Below are 21,062 nucleotides of genomic sequence, written 5' to 3'. Positions count from 1 at the left end.
AAATCAACATGCCTCTTGTTTTGACAAGGTTGATATTCCTTCATGTTTGACAGCTTCCATGTTTTTAAAATATTGGTTTGTTTATTTGATTGGTGACTCTATTAGCTGCTAGTTGAACAACTTAGCTCAGAAAGTCTGTGGAATAAAAAAAACGTTTGGTGTGAACTAATAGTTAAGTCCTGTGTGAAAATCCACCGCTTATATGCAACAAAACGGGTTTGAAGAATATTGCTAAGTGTTGAAGATGAATCAAAATTTTTAAGTGCATCAAATTATTGCATTAATTTAAAAGGGAATGATAACCATGAAAAAGATATAATTGATCAGGCCTTGAATAATAAATTTGACATGTTGATGTGAGCAGTTAGGGTTAATTATTTTTTAAAATAAACAATTTAATATTATGCTTTTTTGTGTTGTAAAAGTAGGGTGAATGTCAATTTGTCGTTGTGACAATGATCATTTTGAAAGTAATACAAACTGTAAAGCACTCTCAAAAATTTTTTTTTTTTCGTGGTTTTCTCAGGACTAATCAAACTGTGAACCAAAGGTTTTAGGAAAACATAAAAAAAACAGAATAAATAGAATGATTTAGCTATTATGACAAACATTGTTTCGACTATTTTTACAAGAAAAAAATGTCTACTTTGGATGACACACAGTTGGTCTTGTTTCACAGATTTTTTTTTACATTTTCTTGAGGTAAGAACACTTAGCATCATTAATTTACTTAAAAATTATGCCCTATTGTGTTCAAAACGTGATTCTTGTTATATAAAACCATGTACAGTTTAATAAATATATATCAGAGTTACACCCTCCTCCATTGTGGTTATAATGCGAAAATATTGCTCGCCATCACTGTGATTATCATATGAACATATTAACAGGCTAAGATTAACAACAGATACAATTAAACAATTAAACGTAAGACATGATTGGAATTTTGATTATATCTTTCATTACTATTGCATTTCCTCATTTTTTACATCAGTATTATAAGTGTTTGTTTATTGACTAGTATTATGTAATTTTTAAAAGTTATTTTAGTTAAAAATATTTTTTATTCTATTATATTATTACGGCCTTGGCAACAAAACTACACGTCTTTTTTGGCCAGTTAAGAAATGCATAAATATTTTCCATGAATGTAATTTGATATTTTTAATCTCCTAATCGCATTAGTCAGTAAATATAGATTTAAGTGCCACTTTTGTTACAAGAAGAAAACTTTTAATTTTAACTTTAAAGCAAAAAGAAATATCGAGTTAGATCTCTATTATAAGTGTAGTTTCTCTGTATATTTGAGAACAAAAGGCATTTTCTAAGAGCCTTTTTGCAATTGTTGACTAGCTATTTATTTAGTTATTGTTTCACATGACTATCATGTTTGTACTTACACTTTTCTTAATAAACCTTTGTTTTTTTTTATTGTACACAACTTGTGCAAGAGACTACAATTGCTTAAAATTAATAGATTTGTAAAAAACTGTATTGTATGGTACTGGGGTTTTTTAAAGTAAACATTGACCATTCTTTACAAAACCACAAATTTATTGTTTCATTTTATTTTTGTAGAAGACAACAGTATGTTTCAGCTACCACTAATTTCATTGGTGGCTTTTTACTTTGTTTCTAAGGAAATTGATGATCACTTAATGTATTTTAATGTTTATAATGAAGCTACATGTGTTAAAGGTTGTAGGAAAAGTTATCTGTTAAGTAATGGGAAGGATGCCTGGCATCAGTATCCAACGTTTTCTGAGTAATACTGTTGATAAGCTTTTGGTGAGAATGTTAATCATTGTAAATTTTTTGTTATTATGTTTTTTTTTAATTATTATTGTATTTTAATGAAGGTTTGGCTTACAATTTGATTGTCATCCACAGAAATCTAAAAGTATATGTATATATACTTTACTAACAGCAAAACACATCACAAAATATTTGATGAACTACAACTGTGTTGATGATGATCATTTGATTACTATTAGATTTTTTCGACTTGGAGATCTAGTGGTCGAATATGATGGTGCAATAAGCCAATATTTGAGGAACACCTTAAAGGGACTGGCTTCAAATGGGTTTATTAAATTACAAAAACTATTTTTGTTGTCACGATGTTCAAAATTGAACTTGGGAGTCTTCTCTGCAAATCACCACAGCCAACAATGAAATCTTTAATTCATATTATATAGTTTTTAAAGTTGTTATCATTACAGCCTTATACTTAAAGTTAGACAAGGCAACATGTTGTTATATGTGTTTTTTCAGCCCTAGTGTGTTTACTAGATTTCTTGCCAGGTATATTTGCGATTGGAACTTATTATAAAAACGTACTCCCAGAAGTGAAAAAACATGTTTCTTGTTGCTATTATTTTTAAATATTATCTGTTTGTTGTGTTGTTTGTCAACTGTAAAACATAATTTCCTTCTTAATTGTAAGGCATGCTTGGAATTTTTTAAAGAGGATATAATTGATCATGTAGGTAAGGTGTGCAGAACATGATGTCACTGAGTTTGTGTTTTTGTGAATGTATTGAATTTGGTACTGAAAATTTAATTGGAAAATACATTTTTTGGTATTTTTAAGTACAGTAGTAATAAATGTTCTGCAATACACTTAATTGCTGGTAATTATGATTTTCTACCTTGTTCTCTCATAAACTCTTTTTGCTATCACTCTGTTATGTTTACCTGCTTTATAGCGAGTCAGTTTAAAAAGTCCCCATGCAACCGAGATTACGTATAATTTTTGCAAGTTTTTTTTTTTATGGAAAGTTATTTTACATGCAACTATTTAAACAGTCTTGCTTGTTGCAAAAATTCCACAAACTTTTGGGTACTGATCTGTAAATGATTCCCAAAACCCCTCTCTTTAAGAGACTTTTTTTCCAGTTATAAATTAATTTGACATGGTATTGAATATTTTAAATCAAAAACAACATTTTTTTTGGTAATTATGCATCTTACTGTAAATGCTTTTCTTATCCCCTCCCTTGGCTGTTCATTCTGCCAGGAATTGTCAAGAAAATTTAAAAGTTGTTAAAATGTCAGGAGAAAGTCAAAACTATTAACAGTAACTTCGCCATCTCATTAAAATGACAGGAATTTAGTTTTAAAGGTCTATCAAAACATTTTTTTCTTAAATTTTAATCAAGAAGGAATTTCAGGTCTGTTCTTAAAGAATTTTCATTAAGTTTGTACATTGTGTTTATTCAAAATTTTTGTAATTAAATTTAAATATTGATTAAGTATAAAATTCAGTAATATAGCTAGCTGGAAGAAGAAGAGAAATTTTAGTCAAAAATGTCAATACAATTTTTGGGATGTCAAAACAATAAGCTTCAGAGGACTATAATTTTAGTTGACAAAGTTGGGCTGATATTTTGTATACTTTGACATTTGAATGCTCTTTCATAATTAAGCTCTTCATTTAGAATTAGTCATACTATACAGCGTTTTTGTGGATAACATTCCTTATTTAGTGAAAATCATTGATTAGTTGTAGTAAAGATACCTTTTGCAGGGAAAATAGCAGTTGAGCGTAAATATCAAGGTGTCTATAAAAATCTCAAAAGAAAAACTGGGCTTAAAATTAAATATACTTGGTTTTTGTATGCCTATAAATCCAATTTTCAGGTAAAACCAAAAAAATGCGCTAATCAAGAGTGTAACTTTGCAAAACTATTTTTCTTTATGAAATAAAGTGGATAGTTTAGAGGGATAGTTTAGAGTAATATCTAATATATGAAACTCTGAGAGGTATGGGACCTAAAAAAATTGGCATGCAGTGGTGTAATAAATAAATGTAAGAACTCGGTGAGCAAAGAAAGATTTAAAGAAAAAAATTGACGAGGGGAGGAATTGTAGTCAGTATAATTAGATCCTCTCAGTTATTTCAACTGAATCTATACCAGTAATTTAGTTTTACTATTCAGTGAGGGCTGTCACTGGTCACTACGTGTATAAAACATCGTCAGGCATACTAGCGTAAGTGTTGAAATATGTATGGTAAATAAAATGATTAAAAAACTATTTCTTTCTTTTTTTCTGTGTGGGTTTTTTTGTATATTGGTATGAAAGCAATGTTTTTTTGTTCAATATTTTATTCTATTTGTTATTATTATAGTTATTTCTTTTCTTTTCTATTGTTCTTCTTTCATTTAGCTAACTACAGACAGGTGATAGTAAAATAGTAAAACCCATCTGCTGTTATTCTATTTAGTTTTTGTATTTTTCACTTCATTTTTTCTCTTTCTTTTTCTACTTGTGTTTGTTTTATTTTGAAAGTCAATTTGCATACGTGATTGCTTTTGTCATCCCTTGTGTTGATTAGAAAAAGCTTGTGAAAAAAAACTAAGCCATAAAAGGGAACTATGGTGCATCACAAATGATTTATTTTGTACGTGAAAAATGTAGGCTTCATTATGCTAAGAAATATCATGAATAATTTAAGAAGAAAAACTATATTTCTTTCTTTTTTTTCTTTTTGATCTATAATAAAAACAACAACAATGAATTTTCTTCTTCTACTTTTTTATTCTTTATGAAAGCATATTCTCTGGCTGCTTAATAAAGACGATAATATATGATAATATATTCAAAATGCTGCACTTGAAGAGAAGAAAAATCCATCATCATCATACACTAGAGTGTTTGAATTTAGCACTTTAGCAATTCTATTGTGAATTATATAATAGAGACTATAGGATAAATAAATACAAAGTGTAAAACTTTCTTTTTATTTTTTTTAAATAAGAAGATTCATGTGAAAAAGAATATTCATGAAAATGTTTTTTTTGTATTCGTAATAACATCCAATTTTGTTTCTCATCATTCTTTTTTAACAGACGTTCGTTCAGACATTAGTTATTTGTTTCAAGCATACTATGAAGTCCATATACCTTTAAACGGTTTTTGTCTTTGCGTCAAATGTTTCAGTGTTCGGTCTTTATACATAAATATTGTAACGTTAAACCCATTTCGTGCTGCAGAGTTGACTTAAATAATTGAACGCATCAATGGAATATCCTGGCATATGTATGTATTCATACAATGTGAGTATTTTATCTTTTCTCAGAAAAATGGTCAAAAGTTAAGAAGTGTATGGATAGATTTTCATAGAAACATATGTATTTGCATATGTATCTGTTAAAGTTGTGTGTTAAATTTCCTCGTACATATTTATGGATTATTTTAACTTCTTATTTGTGTCTATGGTTAATTGATTTTTATAAGGAACTTTTTACTTTTGATCGAGAGAGGAAGGTAAGATTGTCATTGCTAGGCAGATTTGTTAAGAAGAAAATATCTTAGTTATCAAGACTATTTTTGTTTAAAAAACAAAAGCCAAAAACCGAGTTTTTTGTTTTGGAGTATTCACAACATGTACATAAACTTAACTATGTGATAAATTTCTGGTTAGTTTTTAATTTGGTAGACAATTTTATGTAGCCTCCAGGCTAAACTGCTAACATACATCCCACATTTAACTGTTTTGCAGTGCAGTTGTTAAAAAAATTCAAATTGCAAATTTGTCATTGGTCTCTGTTTTTCTTGTTGTTGGTTTATTTACTTCACTTCATTCCGCAAAATAGTTGATCGCCTGTTGATAGGCATGCTTGTGTTGTTAAAATAGTCTTTTAACCTATACTCAGTTACCAGGTTTTCGTCAATTTTGTCCTTTTAATGTTGTACAAGTTATGATTTGACTGAAAAAAAACTTGGCAGGAGGTAATAAGGAAAGACTTGATACAGAGGAGTTTGAGAACTAATACAGTATAAATTAGATTGGAAAAAGGTCATCAGTATACCCTGTCCAGCCCATGCTAGCATGGAAAATAGACATTAAGCTTAAAAAGGTTGATGATGATAATGATTGCTACTTTCCCTCCTTACCACAATCTTTATTTGGTTTATTGAAATATACTAAGTGCTTTTGTTGACTTTAACATTTAACAGGAGATAAACAGAGGTTTTCTGCAACATTCTGCAGCAAGGTTGTAGAATGGACAGTTGCAGAATATCACGTCTATAAAACTATTACAGTTCGTCTGGAATTATTCAATAATATTTTTATAGGCGTTATTCTCTTTCTTTGTCACAAGATAGTTTGAAAAAACAGCTTTTCAACAATGAGTACTTGGATACAGATTTTTTTAATTTGAATAAGGAAAAACTTTGCAAATAGACATACAATAAATTTTCAATTCAATTTTGTTTGCCTTAAAATGAATTCTTATATTCTTTTTTTATGGAAGAAGTCATTTTTTTGTTAGCTTTTGGAATTGCAAACAATAAAAGGAATCAGATGGTTTCAAGTGTGGTTTTACCATTTTGTTTGTTCAGTCTGTTCAGATAAACATTTCATTTTCATCTCATTTTTTGATGGTTAACCAAATTATTGCTGATGTACAAAATGAGTTTCAGTATCGTAAGTATATTATTATGCCAGTAACTATTTGTGCATTCAAGTATTTTCTTTTTTTTAAGCCTTCAATGATTAAATGACAAGGTAGTGGGGAGATGATGTTTAATTTGAGTCTGCTAGTTTCTTTTACTTTGTACACATCCTAAGAAATCTATCCATGCCTCATCCATTTGAATATTTCTTGTGTGAGTCTTAAGACTATCCTAAAGCTATTTTTGCATATGTATTCTTTTTGTTTGTTCATCTCTTATAGTTAAGTGTTTTTTTAAGGTATGACAAGGGGAAGAAATCAGTATGATCAGGGAAAATAGGGGAGAAATTTCAGTTTTACGAGATACAGATTAGGATATGTCAAAGATTCGTTACATTTACGTTTTTCAAGCAATTCATTTCTAAGGGCTGAGCCACATGTTTTGCTGAAATATAGAAAAGTTAGGAACCAGTCAAGCTAAAATTTAAAATGTCAACTAAGGTGGCTGGATAATTTAACAAGCAGTTAATAAAAAAAGATTTTTTATTTTATTTTTTAAGTGCAAAAATAGCAAATGATAAGTTTTGTAAGATTTGAATATTATGTTTAGCATCCTGTTGAAACTTCTGACGTTGTAAGAAAAATAATTCAAAACAAAACAAATCTTTTTTTTTTTAATTTTGAAGTTTACTACTTGGCACTTTGTTCTCATAACCTTTTTTTATTTTTGATAAGTTATCAGCATATTTTTTTTAACTTTTATTTACAAACAAGTTTTATGAAGTTTTGCGAAAATGTGTGGGCATATTGTCTTGACATTTGTTTGGGATTGTTTCAGTTTTCAGCGGCAGATGTTTTGAGTAATCAAACTACACGTGACTTATAATTATGATAACCGTCTAATTTTGTTTTACACCACCTTAACAAAATTAAGGAAAGTGGTTTTGAACTTTTAAAAGACAGGAAAATTTAAGAATTTTCTACATTCCTGATAATTTCAAAAAAGTAACTTGTTTTGACAAAAACCAAACTTGTTGACAAGCATCTTATATATAAAGGTCTTGCCTCTAAGTTAACACCAGTGTCATATCACATAACACATATTTATTTGAAACATATTCTCCCAACATTCAAATGCACTATTTTCCTTAAAAAAATCAGAAAGTTTGGCTTCAGCCTGGATGTTCTTATTTTTTTATATGTTTAGCTTTTTTATTGTTTATATTTTCTTCTGATTTTTCAGTCATTTCCAGCATCATTGTTCGTATAAAATCCTTTTTATATAAGACAGATACTGACCAGTTCAATGTTGTGCTGTGAAATACAAAGCTTAAGATTAAAAGTACAAAGTTTGCAAGAAATTTGTTTTTTATTTGGTTACGTTTTATGGTACCATTTTAATAATGGCTTCCCTATTAGTATGGCTTCTTACATAGCCCTGTTAGGAACAGCCATGAAGCAATGAAATATTTTGAATTATTTTATTTTAATTGGTTGTTGACTGCTGATACATTTTTCTTCCAACTTATTTTTATTGAACTAATAAAAAATGATTGTAGCCTGGAATCCAAAATCATTTTTCGCTATAATAAAGTGTTTGTGGATGAGATGAATAAAAATGTTCATTTTTGGATTATGTGAATCAACCTGAAACAATACCATTAACATTCTGTTTGAAAGAATAAAGAAGAAACAAAGTTGAGGGGTGAAAAATTAAAAAGTTTGGATTTGTAATAATAATGCCTGTGTGCAATTAAAACAAGGGACCACTGTTGCAATTTTCAAGTTGCCAAGTTGCATTTATGACCAGCATGCAAAATTAGGATTTGACATAAATGTCATAAGTATCATTAAAAGTAATATCATTCCATTACACTTGCCAGTTTGAGAAAAAATATCCTGCTAATCACTTAAAAAAACTGACGTGAAAAAGGCACACGTAGGACCAAAATTTCTCCCATTTTTCAAGGCATATAAAGTATTATGACGTCTTCAAAAAAATTTCTCAGCCACTTATCAACCGTCTATGGTCTTATTTACTTAATGCTTCAAGAACTACATAATGTAGGCTGTCGTAAAAAAGTCTAAATTCATTTTTTGTATAGGCACGAATTAAAAATTTTTGGTATAGGAACGAATTAAAAATTTTTGGTATAGGAACGAATTATTAGAGTAAATTTTTGTATAGGAATAATTTTGTATAAAAAAAAATCACTTTCATAATAACTGCTTCGTTTTATGTACTGCACGTCTTAATTTATTCGTAACTTTCCAAAATTGCACGATATTTATATTATGTTGAAAGGTGTAAAATGCAAAGGTGCCATTCATGATAGCTAGACAGCAGATTGATTCCTTGACTTTCTCTTTTTGTTTTCCTTTCGAATTCCCTTTAAAAATGTTACTTTTTTAAGCTTTTTATAATCATCGTCTTGAGCTTACTTGCAAAGCTTTCGAAAAAAATAATAGAGAATTTCATTTCAGCTTTTGCACACTCTTCTTGCATCAACTTATTATAATACTATACCTTACATGCTTTCATTTCTATTTCATGTTTATTTCATTTATATCCCATGATTGGTTTGGACGAAAGGTTTTTATTTGAAACCATGTTTATATCTGTTGTTGGGAATTTAAACCATTCTGATTCAGGGCACATATTTCTTAAGTTTTACTATAATATTAAATGCATTGATTTCAGTATTAAAAGGGATAAACAGGGCACTGCTGTAAGCATGAGAAATAGGGGTAAAAAATGTTTTATGAAATAATGACAACAGCAAGACAATAGGAAGATATCAGGAAGCAAAACTAACCGTGTTTTAGTTGATTTTTTCCTATTTTTTTATGAAAGCCAACAATGGAGTTTTTTTAGTGTACTTGTTTTTAATGATTATCTTTTTTGTTGCATTCTTTCATATATAAAAGTATTTAGTAATAACCTTAGCAATTAAGTTGTTCAAAAGATCTCTTTTATATTATATATTGACATTTCTATTTTTTTAATATTAAACTAAACCTTACTTGTTACTTTTCACTATTTTTTAAAAGTTTTTTAATGACTCCAATGTTTTTTATTCATGGTTGTCTGATACATCGAGTGAAGAGATATTTTTTAATATTTAATCCAATTAACAATTTAAAATGTCATTTATAGTTCAAAGAGAAGCTTTGAATTTTTTATCACTAATTCCACTCTTGATATACATTGTAGTGGTACATGTTTGCTTTGAATATTAAAATTTCAAAAAAAAAAGTTATTAACGAGGAGATTAGTTCAAATAAATTTATAAAAGTTAAGTTATCGTATTGGATTATTAAAGTTTTGTCAGTTTGGGTTCATTTGGTGCCATGAAAGGAAAAGATCTACATCATGTTGTTGATATTGAGATTCTCTCGGGTGTTGATATGCAAGACAAAGTTACAACAAACAAAACGAATGGACATGCAAAGAACGACGGTCAAGGAATTCTCAACAAGGGTTACATGCCTAGCGAGTCGAATTTAAGAGAAATAAATGGTTCAAAAACAGTTGAAGAACTCGAAAGCTCGAGTGAAATTCTAAATTCTTCTTTACGCAGTAGTCAGAGTTTAGAAAATATATTTACAATGGATGAAGAAATGGGCAAAATGAACTTGGCCTTTAACAGTACCAATGAGCTTGCTAGTCCCGCCTTTGAAAGTGGCCAATCAGAATCAACACTTGAAATAGAGACAGTAAGATCAACACCTGAAAACATTCGAAGTGAACAAAATTGTTGCCAGAACTCAGAAAGCGACGATCCATGTGTATTTCATATGGAGATGTACAAGCCAAATGATACTGAATGTCACCACGTGGAAATAACTGAAGGCGAGGCCTCCCCTTCCTATGGGACTCCTCCCAAAAGTCCAGAGTATTGCATTTCACCGAAATACGCAACTCCACCTGATGCAACACTACCTGAAAACAGCGTGTTTTATTCAGTTGCCAATGACAAAGCAAACGAGGAAAAAAATGGGTATTTCCAACCCCTGTATAACCACCGCCCTAAAGATTTATTTCATAAGTACACTTGTAACGACCAGAGTGCGCTAACTTTGCATGGTCTTATGGGTAATATGGTTAACTCTTCTAATAATTATTTCCAAACGGTAAGCAACACTGTCTTAGATTTATCGGGTATAATAATATCTGGTTCAATAATGATCTTATTGAGTTTTAGTCAGTTTTTGTTGATATTTAGATTGAGACTTTTTTCATTTTTTTTTTTCGAAATCGTGCTTGGACACTCACTGCATGGGTTTAGGTAATTGGTAATTAGTTTGACACTAGATATACGAAATGATTGATTAGCCCAAGAAAATTGCAATGACGTCGAAGATGTGTTTAACTTTGATCGAAATGATTGCAATTCTGATAAGTTTAAATTTGATGTTTGAACAATAGTCCAGTTGACTAATGAGTTATTGTTTTCCCTCTTGTTTATCTAAATGGAATTAACTGCAATGCGATAGATGTAACATATTTCCTCTTGCCTCCAATGGCTCTCTCTGCTACAGAACTAGTGAATAATTATAGAATCTATTTGGGATTTACCTCATAACAAAATTTATTCCTCTCAAAGCATAAGCTTTTATTATCATATTGTGGTTGTTTTTTTACACGTTTTGTTATCACATTTTGTATAATGTATGTGCAATTTTAGTGTGTGCTTAAGTGATTTCATATAAATATGAAGATATCTTGGTGTGCTACATCAAAAATCATTTCACATTAATAAATTCAATCTATCTTTATTTACTCTTGCTATATTAATTGAAGTATCAGTTTTAATTGTTTTTACAACAACAAAAATTAACGAAACAGAATATAAGTGTATATTGTTATACATCTATGTTTTGTTTTTACATGTAAATTTAATCTTTTTGAATTAAAAAAATCTTGGAAAAGCTCCTGGGTTTTTTGTTTGAGGTGTTCAAACCACTGCGTTAAATATTACTTCAACCATTTTGTTTTTCGTTCTGCTCGTGCGCTTTATTGATGAAACATCTCTCTTATGTTTGAGAAAAATAATGACAAATTAAAATCTGTCTGCTAAAGCAACATTTTAATGCTATTGCTCTGTTTAAGCTATTATTGGCTATCGTAGATAATCTTGGTGATAGGCTTAAAGGTCTGAAAAAGTGGTGGAGGTTATGAAGCTACATGTGCTGAACAGGGATACTGAGAGTACAAGCTTTAAAATGCTCCACCCACTTGTCACCGCTCAATACATGCATTAGAAAACGGATTTGGAAGTTTTATCCCTTTTTTTGAGATAATACTATTATGAACATTGACTGCCGTATTTGAGCGATGAAAGGTGGAGATTACAGAGCTTAATGCTTCTTTTTTATCACCATAGAATTTATGAGCAAATGTAGTCTGGGAAATTCCTTTAAGTTTAAGCAAAGGTATGAATATAGGCTGGATTGGATTAATTTTTTTAAAAGAACGAAAATCTGGAGCAAAAAAAAAGGTTCCAAATAACAACAAGATGTATTGAAAAAGACAGAAAACTTTTAATGAATAAATATGAAAGAGGGAAAAATATGTGAAAGGCTTGATTATGAAAATATCTAAGTTAAGTTCCAATGGAGTGTGTGCATGAAGAATTTGTTGGTTTAATTTTTTTCTTGCTGCTTAGTTTAATAAGCCATATTAAAAAGTTTTATCTGGACATTTTACTCTCATATCAGTGATCTGGTTTATAATTAGTTTGACATAGAAATACAATATGATTGATTAGCGCAAGTCAATTGCAGTGACGTTGAGGTTGTGTTTTTTCAATTTACTTCATTTTCATTTAGAATCTATTTTTCTAAAAAATTGACTGGCTATCTTTTAGGACCTATGTTTTTGTGATAACATAATCTTCTAGATATGAATCGCAAACGTTAATATTCAACTCAATAATTTTTTTTTTTCAAAAATCAATACTTTTTTTAGCTTCAATGTTTAAAAATTAAATCTTGTAATTCCTCATAAGTACAAGTACTGACTCAAATAACATGGCGGCGAGTTTACCAAAGACTATGCTTTTAAAACAAACTAAGCATCTGAGAAGGATGGACATGATAATTAAAAACTGAAGACTTTAATATTCACAAAGGCATGTTGTCTGTTTTCATGTCTCTACTGCTTGTATTAATGAGATGTATTAGAAAATTTTTCTTTGCTTCTTTTGATTAAAACGTAAGAAATCATATCATCTTTGTTTTGATTCTATGTGCACTATTATGTAAATCTGCCCGATTGATTGCAAAGCTTTTGATCTTGTAATGTTGTTCGTCTTATTTGTTATAGTTCTTAGTGGTGTTGATTTTTTTGTATTTTTTGATACTAATTTAAAAAAGAACTTGATTTTTAACTGTTTACTCTATATATGTAAGACTGTGTGCAAATTTCTATAGTAGGTTGCAAAATAACTTTGCATGGTATGAACAGGGAAATAGTGATTGGTTGAAGAATAGAAAGTATTTTGAATTGAGTTCTCATTTACACGATTCCCAGACATCTAGACATCTTAACGTAGGGTTGGCGTTTAACGTATACTTTTTGATTTGTGAGTCTTCCATTAGTTACAACTACAGATTTTCAATAAATCACCTGTTGCGGTAAATGGTCTTGGTGTGCTCAAACTTAGCTCTGGTTTTCTGAATATTTTATTTTTTCTCGCAAAACAATTGACACCGAGTATAGATTTTCACATTGCTTGCCCTTCGCCTTTTGTTTGATTTATTCTCGATGTCTTCAATCTGGCAGTGTGGTCGAAATGTGGAGGTAGGCGTTGCTACAACCATCACTACCATCTGATTATTGTGTCTTGTTGTCGCAAATAAATGATAGTGATGATGATAACAAATCTATGTTGCATCATATCCGTGTTTTTTTCAAAATTGAAGTTGTCTGTTTTCCACAGCAGCAATTTTTTTATTGTGATGAATGTTTCCATTTGATTGCGAGTTCACTTAGGAACGGAACTACTTGTTAATATGCGGAACATGGAGTGTAGTCTGCATGTTTGATCGTTTATTTGTGGCTCATAACCGTATGATGTTTTTACAAATTATTTAAGTGGATTTTTTTTGACTTGATCCAAATTCTGTGTGTGCAGATTAAAATATTTATAAGTAGGAATTAAAAGTATTTTATGCCGAGATAAAACTAAAGTTAAAATGGCTACAAGAATTTCATGTAAACCAGACTTGTTATTATTTAAGAGCTTGGACTAACCTATCCCTCTGCTTCAACTTCAACACTTTCTTCTGATCCCAACCATATGTTCTTCTTCTCATTCCTTTTGTTAACTACCTATTATTGCATAATCTGTTCTCCACCAATTGTTATTGAACCTTTATGAAATAGAGGCTGCTTAGAAAAGCTATTCTTATCGACTATTATTTTTAATGTCTGATATTCTTGCGCGAATGAATATGAACTTTTTAACGATTTTATAACATATGTGATAGAATGGAACTACTTTAAATCGAAGCGATTTTTTCTATCACTTACTTGCTAGCATTGCTGTTTCTGTATGCGTACGAAATCTAGTCAGCACACAAACGTCATGTCGGGTTGGAAGAAAAAACGAATTTTGTTAAGGCGACAGAATAGTTTGCCTGTAGAATCGATCTCTGCAGTCGGTCAGGAAACCTCATTTAAATCAGCTTATTCCTTGGTAATGCCTTCAGCAAAAGTTTGATATGTTATGCTTGTCGATTTTTGCCGTTGCTAATAAAGCCTACGTTACACTTTGTAATTTTTTACCAATGTTCGATTAGGTTGAAGTTTTGAGCATTTATTTTTATTTTTATTTATAATGGCTTTGTTGGAAATATTCAACAGCGTCTTCCTGTATTTTGATAGACTAACAAAATGTTACTTCATATTTGATTGAGGTTAGATGGTGGTACAATACCAATGTGTAAAATACTTTACTGATGCAGTTTTATTAGCAAATATTTTTCACCATTTTTAGTGTTGCATCCACTATTTATGTAAAGTTTTAATTTTTTATGTTCAGGGGGATGAATTTGAAAGTCGCAAGACATCGGGCACATCATCAGAATATGGGGAAGAAGATTTGGAACAGCTTCGTATTCAAGCATTAGAGCAGTTGTCTGCAGCGAGGGTATGTAAACATTCCCTTCTTTCAAATCTACTGGTATTTTACGGAGATTAGGATGGTAGACTTCTTGTTGCATGTGTAGCTACTTTCAAAAACTTTCTTTTAATACACAAATATGTCGATACAGCATAATGCTATTGTATTTTTTTTGTTTGTTTATTTATAAAATAACGACGAAGTGAATCAAGGTTGCCACGCCTCTTCAAATTTAAAGAATCTCCTCAGAGCTCCTCAAATCTTTTCTAAATGTATATTTTTTTAAAAACTTTTTTATCAGGTCTTTTCAATTTAGTTCTTACAAACTCTCGCATGTTTTTATTTTATTTTTGTAAAATACATAGACACGGTAGATAGGTACAACAATAAATTTTTACGTCAAAAAGATGAAACTTCTCATCAAAAATCTTCAAATTTATTCGCATTTCAGTTGATAGAAACAGTGGAACTCTTTGTATGTTGCATAGCTTTCCAAAATATGAATGTCTTAAAAAGTTTTTTTCAAAAAATTTCAAAGTTAACAAAATTTGGAAGCACTGTAACACACACACTGTACTCTTCGCCGCTTCGCTGACAAATGTTTTTGCAAATTAACACCGATACTTCATACATACACCTGCAAATAGGTAAATGTCTGTTTGTTTTCAGTCAAAGTCTGTTGCTTTTGCTGTCCGCGCAAACTATGGTTATAATGGTTCAGAAGACGACGACTCTCCCGTCCATGGAATGGCTGTGTCTTTCGAAGCGAAAGACTGTTTGCATATCAAAGAGGTTAGAGCTTTTATGTTCTATGTAGGGTGCACTGCAGTAATTTTAAAGTTTTGTGACTAAGTTTATTGGATTGCAGAGAAATATTATTAGCAGTATTAAATTATACACGAATGTAAAAATAAATTTAGGTATTCGTTTACTGACAAAAATATGTAATACATCTAATTTTCTGTCTTTTTAGAAATTCAACAATGACTGGTGGATTGGTAGGGTTGTTAAGGAAGGTCATGATATTGGCTTTATACCAAGGTAAAACTTGTTAAACAATGATTTGTTTAAAATCACTAAGTCAAGGGAGATTTTAAGATTGCGGGTAAAAGTAAAAAAACTCGGCAAATTTAGCAAAAGTCAGGGCGTTGTCTCCATAATAATAGCCGTATTTTGTCTGTCTGTCTGTCCGTAAGAAAAGTGTCGTGCAACGCGCACACAAAATAGCGTGTAATCTAAAGACAGACAACCCTATGGATTTTTTCACGGTTAACGACTAGTATTCTATAAAGTGTAATATATTTCGTGCCTTAAAAGTGTTGTTTTTTGCAATAAGCAATTCGCCATAGGAAAGTTGGGAAAATGAGAATTCATTGGCCGTCCTAAATTTCTTTCGATTGCTTCCATTTCATTTCCGGTCAATTTTTTACCTTCTATTTAGCCCAAGCAAACTGGAGAATTTGCGACAATCGGGTATATCGAGTAAAGTTGTGCGACATCAATCGAGCACAAGCAGTAATATGAATTTGGAAGATCAATCACAATCTACTCCCAGAATTAATACAGTAGGCTCGCCGAGTAAGTAGGCTGAAGTTTTGAACGCATTCGATGTAAATTAAAATGCTTAAATTTTTTTGGTCTGTATCCGCAAGTGAGTTTAAAAAGCTCTCTAATTTCGCTCCCCATCAATGTTTTAAATATCTATTCTTAAACTGGGTTTCTTGTTAAATTTAAAAGATTTTTAAAAAATTCTAAAAAAAATTTGTTTTAGATATCTCTTACTTTGTAATCTATAGGTTGTCTATTTTTTTTTACATTATTTCTTTCTACTGACTTTGTTTTTATTTATATTGTTGTATTGTTGTTAAAACTCGCAAATAGAACCGTTGCACGTTTCTTTTGACAGGTGAAGACCCTGCATCCTCATTTGATGAGGACCAGATGAACTCGCCCAACCGTAATACGTCTGGTTTAAATCTCTCCGGTGGTTACAACAACAACAACAATATCAACAACAACACCATGCAGAAGGGAAAGAAAGGAATTTTTAAGAAGGTAATTCACAAAGAAACCGCTGTTCGTAAAACTGATCAATAATATATTAAACTATCCATATGTTCTCAGAGGGACATTTTTGTTTTAAAAAAAAATGTCAGAAAATTTAATCAAAATTTCTTGTTGTATAATAATAGAAGGAAAATTGAAAAAAATTTTGATTTACATATTCCCTGTTTTCTCAGAGTTACTCTTTTGCCGCTTTTGCTATATCGACTTATAATTCAAGTATTAAGGGGACTAAGAAATGCTTCCATCTGCGCTCCACCATAGAGATCATTAGATACGTGCTAGTTTGATTTTTTATTGTAAAACAAACCCTAGTGCATAAAAAAGTGCAATTTTTAACAGCGACTTATGTGTAGGCCATAAAATCAAAAACAAACATACGTTTCGCATTCTATTTGAAAGCACATAAGTAGTTTACACCTGTTGAAAAGTATACCGAAAGTGAGTGATTAATACTGAATATGATAAGCATAAAAAAATCGGTGTATATGTGAAAAACTACGATGGCCCTGAAGGTTCATTGTGCGCACGCACAAATTTCCTCAACGCGCACCATTCCAGGGAACATAAGTGCTTTAATTTACGCGCGCTCAAGTTATAGTCTTGCACGCACAGCTTTGATGCACGCACCATTGTATTAATACGCGCAAGGAAAAATTCATTCACGCCCGCGAGAGCATTTTGGCACAAATTTAATCGATATTTTCCATCTGGTCCTGATTTTGTTAAATTTTCATTGCTTTGTTTGCGGGGCAGGAAACAACATGGCGACATCGTATCTGCCTTGTTTAAGTTCAAAATGTTTTGATAGAGATGCTTTAATAACTTCTTACTTTGGACAAGGCTTTAGTAATCTAGAAATCCTGGGATTCTTAGCAGCACAGCATGATGTGTTTATGAGTTTGTCTACCTTGAAGAGAACGCTTTCCAAGTTGGGACTGTATAGACGACATCCGGCTAAGATCGAAGACAGAGAAGAAATTAAAAAATTGGTTTCAATGGAACTACTCGGCAGTGGAAACTCAATGGGTATGCCACTTTAAGTACATATAATCATGTATGTTTCTAAACAATCTATGTTGGTGATTAATTTATTATATTCTTTTTATAGGGTACAGAAAGGTTTGGAATGTAATAAAGAATTTGGGGATTCCTGCTAAGCGAGCTACTATCATGGAAATCATGCGAGAATTAGATCCCGAAGGTGTGTCCACGCGGAGGAAAAGGCGGCTGAGGAGAAGGGTCTATACAGTCCCTGGACCTGATCACCTATGGCACATCGATGGATATGACAAGCTCAAACCATTCGGATTCAGTGTACATGGTTGTATCGACGGGTTTTCGCGGAGAATTATTTGGTTAGAAGTAGGTGTAACCAATAAGCAACCAGAAGTAATCGCACATTATTACATTCAAGCTGTGAAACAGATGAATGCAGTTCCCCTACGTATTCGCTCCGACGACGGGACGGAGAATAGTATCGTAGAAGCTATACAAATTGCACTGCGCTCTGCTCATGATGATGAATTTCAAGGGTTGGCCAGCTATTTAATCGGGGCATCAACGGCAAATCAACGCATTGAATCCTTATGGTCGCAATTCCGATACGACAGGATTATATGGTGGCGAAATTTTTTTAAGGAGTTAGTAGATTTTGGATTACTTGGCTCAGGTAATCCAGTTATAACTGAGTGTGTCAGATACTCTTTCATTCATTTGATAAGGAAAGATTTGAAGGAATTCGCGGAGAGATGGAACAAACATATACTGGCGCCAAGTTCTAACAAAATACTGCCTCGTGGTCGGCCGGATACCTTATACTTTGTACCAGAAATTTTCAACTCTCAATCCTTTAGAAAAGAAGTAGACTTAGCAGAAGTGGACGAATTTGACGACCCACAATTTTGCGTTTCCTTGCAAGATAACAGCGCAGAATTTTTAGAATTCGCAAAAATTGTTTTTGAAATGAATAATGGAAGAAGTAACAGACGGCTAGAAAAAATAACTGAGGCGTTTGAAGTTTATATTAGTTTATTAGAAGCTGTGAACAAATACATGTAGAATACATGCTTAACATTGATTGATTCATCTTTATTCAATTCCTGTCCGGACGAGTCACATAGTCGGATAACCAACTGAAACGTATTCTCATTAAAGAAATTCTTCCCATTATCTGGGAAGAAATATTTTAAAGAGATGTCTTTAAGCTCCTCAAAAGATGGATCGTCTGCCGCCTCAAATGTCGCAAATCTATGTCCACCACCCTCAGACTGCTTAACGGTAACAAAATTGCCACATATGCCTTTTCTTTGGTATCTCACTTGCACTTTCATTGACTTTGAAGACTTAGGTGTATTTTGTTTGTTCGGCGTTTTCTTTTGTATTTGATTCAGCAATTTATTAAGGCGTACTTCAGTCTTCTCCTTTTTAGGATGGGAGGATAGTTGAGTGTCTCCATTAGTTTCTCTGCTGCGTTTAGCATTAGGGTTACTGCCGATAGAAGGGTTGGTGGTGATGGTGGTGCAGCTTGCGGTAACATGACTGTTGACAGTGGTTGTACTTGGTGGTGCAAAAGTACTACTGGAAGGATTTGAGGAGAGAGCTCGCTCTACTTCTTCCCTGACTATTCTTTTCAACAGTGATTCCATTTCTATAAAGAGAAAAAAATGTCAATAAATACACCCTGGCTGACAAGCATAAAATTAAAGCCACCATCCTTATATCAAAGTTCGAGCACATTAAAGCATAAACCTCTGATTTGATAAGGATTTAGATGGAAAAAGAGTGATGAATAGCCAGCAAAAAGATAACATAAAAGCTTCACACTTTACCTCGACAATGTTGTTCAGTATCATGCATGAAAGTGAAAGTGGCTGCTCTGTTTTCGTAGTCGAGAAAATGTATAAAATCCAGACCCAGTGACTTTTTCCGGGTTATTGAATGCGGGTCTATTCAGGTGCGTGGAAGTTCAAATTCGAGGCGCGCGTGGAAAATTTCGCGTGCGTATATTTTAAAGTCATGCATGCATACAAAAATATATTAGAATGGTGTGCGTTGAGTAAAAAATGTGCGTGTGCACAAATTTGTGAGTGCGCACAATGAACCTTCAGGGCCATCGTAAAAAACATGTCAAAGCCAAAACTTTTAAATTCATTTCGAACGAAGAAAATTAAAAAAGTGGGTTCTCATCGTAATTTTAAAAATATTATAAAAGTAGTATTTCGTGTGTTATTATACTGTTGTATTTAATTAACAACTTGCTTATTACACACATGAAAAGAAAATCTTTGTATAGTTTTTAACGAAGAACGTTTTTTTACTGTAACAAAGTAGATCATCAGTATGTAGTTCCAATAAAAAAACTGCAGAATTTAAATTTATGGTGATGTGATTGTTAAAAACAATTATCTGTAAGACACGTTTTAAAAAGGTGTGCTACTTCTTTGCTTCGCATGACATGACTTGTTGCACTTAACTTCGTTTGTTGCCATAGTGATCTGCAACTACTGTTTCTTTCATTATTTCTATTGTTTGTATTTTAACCTTTTTTCTCCATATAGAATGAAAATTTCCCGCCTTATGATGTGGTACCATCAATGCGACCTATTATTTTTGTTGGACCATCACTTAAAGGATATGAGGTAAGGTCGTATCTTAATATAAAAAATTGGTTGGACAATACTTAAAAAGTCCGTTTTAAGTTCTAAGGAAGTTCTTACTGACAGGAAAACCTCATACTTGGAATTTTCTTTAAATTAGACACGCCTTCTCAAACGTCCTGAATTCACCGCAATTTTGAAATTAGGAGACTTCCCTTAATACTTCTCAACTCCTCTAAAGTTAGTTGTGTTTTTCTCAGGTGACAGATATGATGCAAAAAGCGCTCTTTGATTACTTAAAACACAGATTTCAAGGAAGGTAGGAGAATGCTTTGTGTATGTCATTTGAAAAGGAAGCTTCTACCAACCAGTGCTTCCTGAAAAATTATCTCTCATATAGCTATATCGATGTTTCTTATAGCATGGATAAATTTTCGCAGAATATGTTTTCGCGATTTAAGGCAAATATAATTTTGTTGGGGTTAATTGAGACCAAAACTTTTGATGGAACCTTATAGAGTGATCAGCTGAACACGTGATTTGTCGCTATTTTTAGAATTGTCATCAGCAGGGTGACGTCTGACATCAGTTTGGCGAAAAGGTCGGTACTTCAAAACCCGGCCAAACAAACAGTCATACAGAAGAAAGGGAATTCACAAGCTGGACTTGGTAAGAATACAGAACTGATTCGTTTTTAAGTGTGATGCAGAAGTTTCTTTATATAGGCTTTTATTAAAACGATTTCGCCACAACGGGAGTTTTATATTTAAATCAGATCAAATTGACAGTACGCAGTACATCTTGTCTTCTTCTCATGTTATTCAAACATTGTAGTTGCCAAATAAGCGGATGGCTTGAAGCTGTTT

General features: G+C 31.7%; 3 protein-coding genes across 11 annotated transcripts in view; 2 read left to right on the top strand and 1 right to left on the bottom strand.

Annotated features, from left to right (window-relative positions):
* LOC130641712 (voltage-dependent L-type calcium channel subunit beta-2-like) overlaps positions 1–21,062 on the top strand; it is a 50,872-nt gene that overhangs the window by 27,743 nt on the left and 2,067 nt on the right. For 4 of the 9 annotated variants that reach the window (XM_057448642.1, XM_057448646.1, XM_057448643.1 and 1 more), the window contains 8 exons: positions 14,453–14,560; positions 15,203–15,325; positions 15,507–15,574; positions 15,975–16,111; positions 16,440–16,588; positions 20,158–20,238; positions 20,457–20,515; positions 20,753–20,865. In XM_057448642.1, coding sequence (XP_057304625.1) covers positions 14,453–14,560; positions 15,203–15,325; positions 15,507–15,574; positions 15,975–16,111; positions 16,440–16,588; positions 20,158–20,238; positions 20,457–20,515; positions 20,753–20,865 — 838 coding nt within the window. Of the gene's footprint in view, positions 1–1,651; positions 1,789–4,538; positions 5,061–6,065; positions 6,437–9,482; positions 10,539–13,857; positions 14,108–14,452; positions 14,561–15,202; positions 15,326–15,506; positions 15,575–15,974; positions 16,112–16,439; positions 16,589–20,157; positions 20,239–20,456; positions 20,516–20,752; positions 20,866–21,062 lie in introns of those variants that run through there. The other 5 variants (XM_057448647.1, XM_057448648.1, XM_057448649.1 and 2 more) reach the window with 5 other exon arrangements.
* On the top strand, positions 16,604–19,145 carry LOC130641714 (uncharacterized). Its single transcript, XM_057448651.1, has 2 exons — positions 16,604–17,626; positions 17,709–19,145. The coding sequence occupies exons 1-2, from the start codon at positions 17,362–17,364 to the stop codon at positions 18,656–18,658; spliced, it is 1,215 nt and encodes a 404-aa protein (XP_057304634.1). The 5' UTR covers positions 16,604–17,361; the 3' UTR covers positions 18,659–19,145.
* On the bottom strand, positions 18,617–19,708 carry LOC130641716 (uncharacterized). The gene is made up of 2 exons (XM_057448653.1): positions 19,429–19,708; positions 18,617–19,247 (listed from the first exon to the last, which is right to left on the bottom strand). The coding sequence occupies exons 1-2, from the start codon at positions 19,454–19,456 to the stop codon at positions 18,619–18,621; spliced, it is 657 nt and encodes a 218-aa protein (XP_057304636.1). The 5' UTR covers positions 19,457–19,708; the 3' UTR covers positions 18,617–18,618.

The sequence above is a fragment of the Hydractinia symbiolongicarpus genome, chromosome 4, assembly GCF_029227915.1.
Source record: "Hydractinia symbiolongicarpus strain clone_291-10 chromosome 4, HSymV2.1, whole genome shotgun sequence".
Taxonomy (NCBI): domain Eukaryota; kingdom Metazoa; phylum Cnidaria; class Hydrozoa; order Anthoathecata; family Hydractiniidae; genus Hydractinia; species Hydractinia symbiolongicarpus.
The sequence above is the reverse complement of the archived record's forward strand: the minus strand, read 5'-3'. Positions and strand labels throughout refer to the sequence as shown.

Coding starts and splice junctions, on each gene's coding strand:
- LOC130641714 (XM_057448651.1), top strand. CDS start 17,362: ATGGCGACATCGTATCTGCCTTGTTTAAGTTCAAAATGTTTTGATAGA. Junction 17,627..17,708: donor CGGCAGTGGAAACTCAATGG/GTATGCCACTTT, acceptor TTCTTTTTATAG/GGTACAGAAAGGTTTGGAAT.
- LOC130641716 (XM_057448653.1), bottom strand. CDS start 19,456: ATGCATGATACTGAACAACATTGTCGAG. Junction 19,248..19,428: donor TACTGAACAACATTGTCGAG/GTAAAGTGTGAA, acceptor TTCTCTTTATAG/AAATGGAATCACTGTTGAAA.